A 12,794-nucleotide genomic window follows, 5' to 3' on the forward strand; every position below is an offset into this window, starting at 1 on the left:
GATCACCAGTCTTAAATATAGGTGCTATTACTGCTGACTTCCAGACACTTGGAAAATGACATTGCTTTATTGACAAATTAACCAAATGAGTTATAGATGAACTAAGAACATTTGCATACTTTTTAACAAATACAGAGTCACAGCTCTAGAACTCTTAAACTGACTTAAAATTTTTGTTACATAGGACTCAGATACTTCAGAAATATTAAAAACAGTAAGATCATGATTTGGTAATATAATATCTTTACTTCTCACCAAATCCCTGTGTTAAATCTTGAACTGATTCTATAAAAAAAGTATTAAATACACTAACAATTTGATGCTTATCTTGAATTAAACTTCCATGAACCTGTAATTCAATACCGAAGGATAGCAGTATAGCCAATAACAATAATTTTCTATGTCCTATCAGCAGTATTTTGGCTTTGATTAACTCTAGTTTTGAAATCAAAATGATCAGTTTTTAGTTTAAAATTGGCAGCATTTACACCTACAGCTCCTGCCCTGCCGTCAGCGTGCGCCGCCATTGCACACTGCACTTCATTAAAGGTTGAAAGATATGCTTATAACTTTACACCAATAAGGTTAGTACTAGCTCAGAAAGTTAGCTTGCAAATGTTAGCATACTTTTTATAGTCTGGAAGTACGATTTTAACGGTGACTGGTGATCTTTCTGATGAGTCCTGTGCTGTGCTGATAATATTAACAAAGCATTACGGAGACTTTTGATTAACAATCAAAGAAATGAAACAATCTTGCAAGGCAATGATCATTTGCATGCATTTGCATGGTATGTAACACTTCCATTAAGCCATGTTTATATCTTATGTAACTTGATCTGTGGTGAACATGGCCTGGCTCAGAGGAGGTGGCCTTCTGCTAATGAGCTCTTCTCTGCTTTCTTATGGAACAGGTTTAGCCGTTACAGAGGAGTGCTCCCCACATTCACTCACCTCCGTTGGCCAGCATGCTCTCCAGGAGTTTTCCACTGAACTCTTCCATCACCTCACCCAAACACTGAGAGGTCTGACGCATCACACTGTGTTACAGTGGTACAAGAGAATGCAGAAGAGTGATATGTTGATTAAGGGTCTATACTTGAACAGTAGTTAATGTACAATTTATTATGAATGAACTAACACTTGTTATAGCATTTATGTATATCTTTAATTTATAAATAAGTAATGCACTTCAGATCTTCAAAGTATATTTAAAAACAGAACTTGAAGATATATAATAATGAAATAAAAGGCTTCTTAAGTGTACTTAAGGAGGGTGCACTTGTTTCATAACATACTTCAGTACACTTTTTATAAGTGTGACAATGTCAAGTTTACGTTAAAGTTGTGCGTTTGAAAAAGTTCACTTATTTTGATGTGTTGAGTAACATACTAAAGCACATGTAAAGCACTTGATTATCATTTTAACTTCAATATTCGAGTTTTTCTTCTAAAACGAGCATTTTTCTCAGGCTCCTATGTTTATGTTCAGTTATTTCACTTTAATTAATGCATGAAAAGAACCTATTCATTGCCATTAAAGTGAAATTACTGAACCTATTAAATATATAAGATAAATACAATAAATAGACTCCACTTTCTAAACTTAACAAGATAATGTGGTCATGTAACAATACCGTTTGAAACCGTTAGCGTTGAATATTCAGTAATCTTGGAGCTGCAAAATATCTCTCAGCCAGGATAATGATAATTAACCATTAAAGCCACGCTAGTATTCACACATAGAGCTATGACCCCAAAGGTCACCCCAGCACCTGAACCCAGTGTAACCTTGTCTGGAAGTCATATGAATGGATACCGTAGACTGAAAGAGAGAAAGGAGTAAAAGAGAGGGCAGTTTCCACAACACATAAACATTGCAGCTGAGACAGGAAGATTCATGTCAGCTGGCACCTGAAACTGGACTCGACTGGATTGAGTGACTCACTGATAATTGTATTACAACAGCTCGAGAAATTTCCCACAAACACATAGAGGTAAACGCGCTATAGAACACATCAGTCTGATCTAGTCCTTACTGGTAATACGGGAATATATTAATGTGACAAAGGACACATAAACCCCACACACCAACAGAAGAAGGTCTAATAGATTCTTAATCCTACAAAGTCTACTGTATCATATTTGATAGGAAAATTTATAAGGCCTCTAAATGATCAACATGATCAAAACTGAAAATGTTGAAAAATCTGTTGTACACAATCTAATACATGCCTTCTGTCGTCTGATTGATAGTTTAGATATTTTTAGCAATTAAAGATATTTTATTGTCTAAAAGCTCAGCTCGTGCTTCACGTGTCTTTTTGCTGTCAAATCTTGACTGATTTTATCAAGTAAATGTAAGAATAACTTTGATATTGTCATATCTTTTATACTGGACTGAAACGTTTGGCAACTGATTTATTTGATCTTTTTTTTGTGAGTCTCAAATATGATCATCAGGCTTTTCAAGAACATTTATTTGTTCATATCTCAATCATCATTGTATTGAATTGCATTATACGTTTGTATCATAAAACTAAGCATCTAAATATCATCTTACTAAGGCATATTATTGGAGATATAGAGTGACGACTGATATTTATATAATTGTATGCAAGTACCTGCTATACTGTTATAAAGATCTCATTGATTTAAATTACAAGCAATCAGTGTTCAATCTTACTTATTGGTCATATAAATATCAGCATCAGCAAAATTTTGTATGTTTGCTTGCTTTGGGCCATGAATAAATTGAGATGTTTTTTTCCCTCCATATTCGCACTATGTCATACTCTATATATGAGCCATAATGTGTCAATGATGCATTTTTTTTACATGCCTACATATATAGCTTTTCTGACTATTATTTTATATACACTTTTTTATATGCACTTTACAGGGTTAAATGGCATTAGGTGATTGCAAACACATCCACTAAAAATATTCCATTATTAGAATCATACCCTAAAAACAACTTTAAGCAACCCTGGTTGCTATAGTTGTAGAAACTAGAAACATAAAGGACAAAGGTGGGCCTATTATTAGTGGAATGTATTATAATATAGAAAGCAGTTCAGTAATGAAGACGTGATGAATATATAAATATCTAAATATATAAATACAAGCAATAGTGCTTACCCCTCTGTATAGGAGTCCAGTCTGGACAAGTCATCAGAGACCCCCAGCAGCACATCCAGCGTTCCTACCTTCAGAAACATCACAACAAACCATTACATAAGCTACAGCAGTGGTATTATACATGAATCAAACATAACAAAACCCACCTCTCCCATGCTGAGGTTTTAGTTTAGAATCCTGAGGGCCCATTATACTACATGCCTCCCAAAAATATATAAGACTTCAACCTTTGAGAGATCAAACATTTAGCCAATATAAAGTTTTACCATCAAAACATCTAAATCATAGCAGGAATTTCTGAAACCACTTTTTGAGAAGTTGCTCCTGATGGAGACATCTGACAATCCTTTGACAACCTGTTTCGATGCACAGACAGACACACAGTCAAGCTCTTTTTGAAGCCATTAATTCATATGGAACAAATTGGTCACTAAGTAGAGTCATGTTGCCAAGACAGGGCAATTCAAAACCAGTCACATCTCATGAGATCCATTATCATTCTATACAAACTTAAACTTCTGTTATTAAAGTTAAAGGTGAAAAGTGTATTTTTTTTTTTAGATAAACTCCTTTCTCACTTTCTAAAGAGTGTAACACTGTGGCTCTCATTGTTTGAGTGGCCCAAATGTAAAATTCTGGCAAAACTAGTGGCATGGGTTTAAGGAAAGACTGCCTTTTTAATCCAAACAATGGCAGACACTGTTGTGCAGTGTAGTTTTTTTGGAGACCTGCTTGGAAATAATCAATATTATATTCCGTTTTGTGCCCATTTTCTCATTACATCAAGAGTTCACCAAAAAATGAACAATGAACATTCTGTTATTATTTACTCACCTTCATGTCGTTCCAAACCTGTATGATTAATTTCTTCTGTCGAACATGAAAGAAGATATTTTGAGAATTATCTTGTAAGCCAATGGTCACCAAAACTGTTTGGTTACCAACATCCTCCAATGAGTTCAACAGAAGAAAAAAGCCATCATACAGGTTTGAATTGACATGAAGTTGAGTAGATGATGACAGATCTTTTGACTTTTTTGATGAAATAACAATTTGATTCAGCAGAATCTGGACCCAATGCATCTACATGTAGAAAAACTGCTTTCTTAAGACAAATACTGCAGGGTCTGTGCCATGAGGCCATATTTGCTTAGGTGGCACCCCATGGCTTTAGGGGGCAGTCCACTTGAAATTAATAGTATGTAAAGTAGCCCTCCACCTGCTTGGAAACCAATGACGGTAGCCATTGACTTCAATAATATGTTTTTCTATACTATGGCTACCGTCAACTGTTTGGTTACCAACATTTTTCAAAATATCTTCATTTGTGTTCAACAGAAGAAAGAACAGGTTTGGAACAACTTAAGGATGAGTAAATGACATTCAGTTTTCTGTAGAATATCCCTTTAAGATGGGCATTTTGCCATTGACCTTCTTACATGTATCCAAGAATTAAAATCATCGAAATTTCATAATTTCAACATAACTCATTTACATTGGTATTTCCATGACAGACATTATTTGGACCTTATAATTCGCTCTGGAAGTGCAAGTCTAAATATTGTAATTACGCATTTTGAGCACATGAATGACAGAACGAAGTCGTATTTATGAATGAAAAACGTATTTCTAAATGAGTTGCCAAGTTGTGATATTTGAAGGAGCGCATCACATTGAAATATGGTGAAAATACTGATTTATAACATAGATAACATAATATGATATACCTAGAATCTATATAGAGAGATAATGAGTTAATCACTCAACTATTACTTATAATAAAGAGAGTTACCATGATACCATGCATGAATAAGTGATATAAATTTTCCTCATTTTTAATTCTTATTATTGGTGATTATTGTTCACAATATAATTATTTTGCTTTGTTTAGGCTACTTCTATATTATGTTTCGGGCTTCAATGTGTGACATATCATACAAATTTAATTTCCCAGGTGCACTTGAAGGCAGCAGAAGTATAATCTCATTTTATTTTTTACATTTGTTTTATGCCAGTGTGTGTTGTGATTGGTTTTACAGACTAACTAAAGTTGAAAAAGCGAAAAAGCATAATAGGACCCCTTTAACAAATCATGGCATTGACTGCTTTTACTAAGTTCAACAATTTAACACTGTTTTCAAAGTATTTGTAATGATGTAATAAACGATATAAAGAAATAAAAACGCTTCAAACTCTAAGAACTTCAAACTCGATCTTGTACTCTATTCATGGAAAGTGTCTAAGAAAAAAAACTTTTATTATTGTTTACTGTCCACTGATTATTGACCTTAAGCAACAATTTTCAACTCTAAGCCTCAAACTGGCCTACAGTGAAGCACCGGAGATCCTCCAGAGAGCCCAGAAGTCTTAGAAGAAGAGTGTTTCCTTACCTTCAGCTCTGGGATGTGGATTCTGGAGCTCGTGGCCAGACCGGTTTTGGCTGAGACCCGTTTGAGTTTCTCTAAAGACTGACAGCTGATTTTATCCAGAGGAACCGAAATCAGCCAGAACTCCGTCATGCTGGTTCTTCTCACCTGTGACAGCAGTCTGTGACTTAGAATGAGTCCAATTATGAACGTACACTGACCAGTTGCTGACTGTATCCCTGGTCTGCTGACTACAGTGTCTGAGAAGATTAGGTTTCTCAGACAGACGAGCACAATTCTCATGTTCTAAAGACACTAAAGTTTCATGATGAGAGTAAATGAGGTAATACCTCATCAAGATCAGCTAAAGAAATAGTCTGGGAGATCCATCTTCAGTTTTTACAAAACCCATTTGTGTGCATGATTCAATTCAATTCAAGTATTTAATGTCATCTGTTACAGAATGTTGCATATCGAGAAATCATGTCGCTTAAACTGAAAATACAGCGCATTCAGCAATCTACTCAGGATAAATTGATTTATGTGTTTCATTGTTTATATTTAATTAATGTACATTTATGTATAAGTTCATCAATACATTTAGAACAAATAAAAAGCAACTGACATAGATTCTCACTTACCTGTGGTTAGTCATGTTTACTGTGTATTTTGCATAGGCAGCTTACACACAACCGTGAATAGATGAAGGTAACATGTAGTATTATAAAACTGAATTATAAATGAATTCATAGGATACAGGTAAGTGAATGAAGTATACGTACTTCATGAGGTTTGTGCGGTAAGGCAGACAGTGGACTGTTATGTAAAGTGATGCTGGTAAAGCATTGTGAGAGAACAGGTGTTGTGTGCAAACATTATCATAATGAGAGACACGCTCTTCTCACATTGCATTCTGTGATGCTGAAATTGTTTCCCGCCATGTTCTTTTAAGCACCATGTTATGCTTAGTTTGGATGTTCATTGTTTCCGTGTTCAATGCATGCGCCACCTTAGATTTTGTCAAAAATTATTTTTGTTTCTTTTTAATTATTCTCCTTTATATATATATATAGAGAGAGAGAGAGAGAGAGAGAGAGAGAGTGTGTGTGTGTGTGTGTGTGAGGGAGAGAGAGAGAGAGAGAGAGAGAGAGAGTGTGTGTGTGTGTGTGTGTGTGTGTGTGTGTGTTTCAACAAATTGTTTCAAGATGATCTTTCTACCTCTCCTCACAAATTTTATCCAAGCCAAATTTTTAGATTCGACTTCAGACCAAAAAATAAAATAAAAAAATAACTGTTCTTTGACTTTTCTGGTCATTTGTGAATGTTTGTAGATTTTTATGCCTTTATTGGATAGGACGGTAGAGATCAGACAGAAAAGTCTGAAAAATTCACATTTTATTTCAAAATAGAGTTAACAAAAAATTTTATTTTTTTTTGCTGTGTCCGTTTTTGAAGTGATGGGTCTCGAATTCAAATAATAAATAAAAAATGTAATGTAAACATTATCTCTATATTATTTCTAAAATCTAAATACTTCAGAAAAATAAGCTTTGTTAAATTGGTCTTGAAATTAAGAATATATATATATATATATATCCTAAAACAATACAAATGGGATTCCTTTGCACTAAAATGGGGCTTTACTATCACAGGTTAATTTATAAGTAGAATACTTACATTTAAAGTATAATACCTAATAATTAGACGCGACTGCATTTATGTTAATAAATGTTAATGTTAACAATAAAATAATGCAAAAAAAAAAACTTAAAAATATTGATCTCAGTGTTAGGAACTATCGTCGCGGAATGTGTTTCCACACGGACTTCCTCTGCCGCCGCCTCCTCACTTCCTGTTGTGTATCCACGTGGGGCCCTGTGCTGATGTTCATAATCTCTTCTTCACCTTGTACATGATTGTGTGTGTTATGATTGAAAGCTCTGTCTGAACGCTTTAGAGATGCAGGTGTCCAGTGTGAATAACGTGAAGATCTATAATCTGAGTCACGGGAAATCTCTTCCGGAGGTAAAACTCTTCTTGTGTTTGTGTTTGTGTTTGGGTAAGGTTAGTTAGCAAGCTAACTGAAATACAGGGAATGACAGTAAAGCTTGTGATCTAAACTTTTAGCCTTCACCCATGATTCAGAAACAAAAACACTTTACCTGTCATTTTCAGCTAGTTTTATGACTCCTCTTAAGATGATGATACAAGTGTCTGAACGCTTTAGAGATGCAGGTGTCCAGTGTGAATAACGTGAAGATCTATAATCTGAGTCACGGGAAATCTCTCCCGGAGGTAAAACTCTTCTTGTGTTTGTGTTTGTGTTTGGGTAAGGTTAGTTAGCAAGCTAACTGAAATACAGGGAATGACAGTAAAGCTTGTGATCTAAACTTTTAGCCTTCACCCATGATTCAGAAACAAAAACACTTTACCTGTCATTTTCAGCTAGTTTTATGACTCCTCTTAAGATGATGATACAACAACTAGTTTATGTATAATATATTTTTTATTATATCTATTATAATTAGTAGTTGTAGTCCTAATTATGACATTGCTGTGCTTGTATCTGACACCACATGTGTTTATTTCAGTGGCTGTCGGATCGAAAGAAGAGAGTCTTGCAGAACAGTGATGTTGGTGAGCGCTCAACTTGTTTAATATAAAAACAGGGTTGAGTGTTATTAACATTTGTAACACCCTTTAATTTTTTTGTTCTTGTAATATTAAATGTAATATGAATTTTGTGCATTAGTAAATCACTTTACTAAGTTTTATTAGTAATGTGAAACTGTTGTGTTCTCCAGTGATTGAGTTTAACCTGTGACTTATTACAAGTCATATTTCTTTCTATGGCCTTGTATCGTAGACATTTTATTTTCTTACTGACGTTACGTCAAATGATACTGAATTATATTTTGAGATATGTGTTCGTTATACCTCGCTCTGTTTTTTCATGGTAAACGTTGGCACGGCTTTCCGCGCTCTCTCTTAAAAAAGACATCTGGTTATTTCTTCAATCATGTCTTGAACAGATATCCAGAAGAGGATTGAGCTGATTCAGGATTTTGAGATGCCCACAGTCTGCACCTCCATCCGAGTGTCGCGCGATGGCCAGTTCATTTTAGCTGCAGGTCAGTGTATATATATATATATATATATATATAAATGTAAGATTTAAGAGGATTTTCGGGGACTTAATGCAGTGGTACCTCCTAATGTGGTAATTAACACTAGAGGCCGACCGATATATCGTTTAGCCGATATTAGCCTGTCGCCGATATATCGGTATCGGCAAGTATGCCGCCGATATGAAAATGTTTTTTACAGAGCATATAACGCAGATAAAATGCTTGAAATGGTGTAATTACGTAGTTTGTCCAGCAAAGCGCACTCCATTGTTTGCTACTGGCGACCTGGATAAAACGCTTTAAAGCTTAAGTGTAAGCTTAACTTAAACAAGTTAACATCAATTTATTAAAAGTTTAACAAAAATGACATGTTTAGGGCCCTATTAAATGTTTTGTTTTTTCCAACCTTGTTTTATTGTTACCAAATTCTGTGTTTTAGCATGTCTAATTTTTTGAAAAATGAATATACAGTTTTAGACTTTGGGAACCGATCGATGATGCTGAACATTAATTTGAAATCATCTGAAAATGTTTTTGAATGCTTCCAGGCACATACAAACCTAGAGTCCGATGCTATGACACTTACCAGCTGTCTCTGAAATTTGAGCGGTGCCTGGAGTCTGATGGTGAGTGTTATAATTACTGTATAATGCATGCTAATATGATATCAGCATCCATGGTACCATCTATTTTATAAATGCTAGTTCTTGTGGAATGAAGTCTAGGGTTTGGTTTGGGTGCTGTTGTGATAGTCTCTGTAATAAAAGCCCAGTGCACTGCTTAATATTTAATCAGTGTCCACACGCAATCAACCTGAGCTCTTATTAATGTGCCGTTGATTGCAAATAACACAGCAGATGATGGGTAAAGCGGCGGCTTGATGTTGTAATTAAGGACGCTTTGTCACTCACCACATCGGTTTTATTCCTCTCACAGTGGTGACGTTTGACATCCTATCTGAGGACTACTCTAAGGTAAGGCCTTTACATGCTGCTTTGTGTCTTTTTCTGTTTGTCTGCTTGTTTTTGTTGTACGCTTGTGTTATTTTAACAAATGTAAGATTTAAGAGGATTTTTGGGGACTTAATGCAGTGGTACCTCCTAATGTGGTAATTAACACTAGAGCCCGACCGATATATCGTTTAGCCGATATGAGCCTGTCGCCGATATATCGGTATCGGCAAGTATGCCGCCGATATGAAAATGTTTTTTACAGAGCATATAACGCAGATAAAATGCTTGAAATGGTGTAATTACGTAGTTTGTCCAGCAAAGCGCACTCCATTGTTTGCTACTGGCGACCTGGATAAAACGCTTTAAAGCTTAAGTGTAAGCTTAACTTAAACAAGTTAACATCAATTTATTAAAAGTTTAACAAAAATGACATGTTTAGGGCCCTATTAAATGTTTTGTTTTTTCCAACCTTGTTTTATTGTTACCAAATTCTGTGTTTTAGCATGTCTAATTTTTTGAAAGCATAAAAACAAGTTTCATTTATTCATACAATAGCGTTATGATTTTGTATTTACAAAAATATTTACCTTGTGTATTCACATTTTTTAATGCACAAAACTTGAATTTGTCTTTTAATTAATGAAAAATTTAACTTTTTTTTTATAAAGGGGATTTAATATTACAATTAAAACATTAAAGAAATATTGTATGATTATTCCTTAAATGAGGTTTTAATAATTTTAGTAGTAGTAGTAGCCTATTACGTGCATTCTACTCAAAAACAGTAATATAATTCTGCCACAATGCCTTCAAGTTAAACCTTTAACACCTTTACATTTCTGTGTGTATATGATATGAGGATAGTTTTACTGAAATGAAACGGTCAAATGCTCATGAAGTGACTCTCAGAGCAGTTCTGGAGATGTTGTTCATGTATTTATGTCCTCATTAGTGAGACGGCAGACGTTAATATTATAGACAAATAAGTTACCAAACATATGAAATTAGTATTAATAAATGAATTTGTACTACAGAGGTGGCACAGAAGAAAACAAAATTGGCTTGTCGGTACATTTTCAGACGTTTAATGAGGCTCTGGGGTGACATGAGTGCAATTCAATTAATAAATTCATGTGGAGATTAATGTTTTAAATATAAAATGTTGAATACAGAAATATGATTTAAATAACTGAAATTATACGCTAAAAATGAAACTAAATCCGCCAGCAGGTGGCAGCAAGTCACTGATTTTATCACTGAATCATTCATTCAATTGATTCGTTCGAACGTCTGAATCATTCAGGAATGAAGCAAGTGACTGAAATCTTTATGAACTGACGGAAATCCGTCGTAGCGTCCCTGTGAAGAAAAAGTTAAAAAGAAGAGCATTTATTTTAAAATATAAATCTATTCTAACAATATACACTACCGAAAAGTTTGGGAATACAATTTTTTTATTCTTTTTTTGAAAGAAATTCAAACTTTTATTCAGCAAGGATGTGTTAAATTGTTAAGAAGTGATAGCAAAGATTTGTATTGTTAGAAAATATTTATATTTTGAATGAATGCTGTTTTTAACTTTTTATTCATCAAAGAATCCTGAAAAAATATAGACCGCTATGTGGAATTCCACTCTCAGCACGGCCATTACTACAAGACCCGCATCCCGAAGTTTGGCCGAGATTTTTCCTACCACTACCCTTCCTCTGATCTCTACTTTGTGGGAGCCAGGTACGACGCCACGCTGAAAATCACGTGTTATCCAAGTCTATTCACACCAAGAGCAAATATTTACTGCCTATTTTTATCATTTCATCTACTTTTGTCATGCTGTTCTTTTGATCTTTCAGTTCATCACAGAATGCTTAAAATGTATCCATAAAACGTTTCCATAAAAATGTTGTTTTTCAATATTGATAATCAGACATTTTTAATTAAGAAGCAAATCAGCATATTTGAATGCTTTCTAAAGGATCATGCGAGACTGGAGTAATGATGCTGAAAATTCAGCTTTGATCCCAGAAATAAATTGCATTTTCAAATATATTCACATAGAAAACAGTTATTTTGAATCGTAATAATATTTCACAATATTACTGTTTTTACTGTATTTTTAATCAAATAAATGCACCCTTGGTGAGCAAAAGAGAACATTTGAACAGTTTTTTTTTTTTATATCCATTTATTTACGTAGCTGTGTAATAAGCTTATGATGTTATTGGTAAATTAATGCATTGAAGCGAGTGAAATATTTATTATCAGATGACTGGAATTTTTGTTGCATGGTGAGTTGGGCTGATTTGTTCTGTCCATCTAACATCAACGCAAGTGAATGCCCAGAGTGCTTTTTCGTGAATAGACCTTTCATCTGTGATTCTTTTTGATTTTTCATTGCTCTTTTTGGTATCAATAGGTCTTTAGAACCATCACAGTTGGTCCTAATTACATACAAACACGGGACGCTGTGCAAACCCTGCTAACTTTGTATGAGCTGTTCTGTTTTCTCAATGAAGTGCATGTGTTGTGTTTCCGCTGTAGCTCAGAGGTCTTCAGACTGAATCTTGAACAAGGCAGATTCCTCAACTCCTTACAGACAGATGCAGCGTAAGTATCTCACCAGCACAGGGTGCTGTTTCACCGCTGTGGCTGTGCTTGTGCGATAGAAAGTATTCTTTCTCACATCTATGGTGGCTATATACCTGCCGGTTGACGTGGTTTGTGTATACAGTGATGCAGTATTTTTTGCAGCACACTATCGTTGATTTTCCTTTAGATAGCTTGCAATGAAAAAGACACATTTCTAGTGTATCAAATAGAAACATCAAAACTTTAAAGAAAATTGTATATATATATTTTTTTTTTAGCATAATGTAGCTGTGTGGAGCATACATTTTTAAAATGAAAAATATTACATGTAGTCCAGGGTTCTAATAGTTCACTGAAGCTGAAATCATGAAAACGTTTTGTTGTTAAAAATCAAATTTATCTTAATTGAAATAACATTTATTTTCAAGGGAACATTTCTTATTTTCGTTTAGTTTAACTATTAAAACAACTGAAACTTAAACTAAGACTAATAGATAAAAAATATTTTTTAAAAAGCTAATAAAAATGGCATACAGCAAAATTACTAAAACATCAACTAAAATCAAAGTGAAAATATAAAATCAAAATTAACAAACTATAATAGTGTACAAATTTTAATAA

At 34.2% G+C, this 12,794-nt stretch overlaps 2 protein-coding genes across 2 annotated transcripts in view; one reads left to right on the top strand and one right to left on the bottom strand.

Annotated features, from left to right (window-relative positions):
- atp6v1c2 (ATPase H+ transporting V1 subunit C2) overlaps positions 1-5,659 on the bottom strand; it is a 22,892-nt gene extending 17,233 nt beyond the window's left edge. The window contains exons 1-3 of the mRNA XM_016242136.1: positions 5,531-5,659; positions 3,141-3,208; positions 954-1,039 (exon numbers count right to left, since the gene is read on the bottom strand). Coding sequence (XP_016097622.1) covers positions 954-1,039; positions 3,141-3,208; positions 5,531-5,659 — 283 coding nt within the window. The remainder of the gene's footprint in view (positions 1-953; positions 1,040-3,140; positions 3,209-5,530) is intronic.
- Positions 5,660-9,600: 3,941 nt separating this feature from the next.
- Positions 9,601-12,794, top strand: part of nol10 (nucleolar protein 10) — a 31,846-nt gene continuing 28,652 nt past the window's right edge. The window contains exons 1-3 of the mRNA XM_016242116.1: positions 9,601-9,628; positions 11,195-11,318; positions 12,126-12,191. Of these exons, the coding sequence (XP_016097602.1) occupies positions 9,622-9,628; positions 11,195-11,318; positions 12,126-12,191 (197 nt within the window). The 5' untranslated portion in view covers positions 9,601-9,621. The remainder of the gene's footprint in view (positions 9,629-11,194; positions 11,319-12,125; positions 12,192-12,794) is intronic.

Source organism: Sinocyclocheilus grahami, unplaced genomic scaffold (genome assembly GCF_001515645.1).
Source record: "Sinocyclocheilus grahami isolate Dianchi unplaced genomic scaffold, SAMN03320097.WGS_v1.1 scaffold646.1, whole genome shotgun sequence".
Classification (NCBI taxonomy): Eukaryota; Metazoa; Chordata; class Actinopteri; order Cypriniformes; family Cyprinidae; genus Sinocyclocheilus; species Sinocyclocheilus grahami.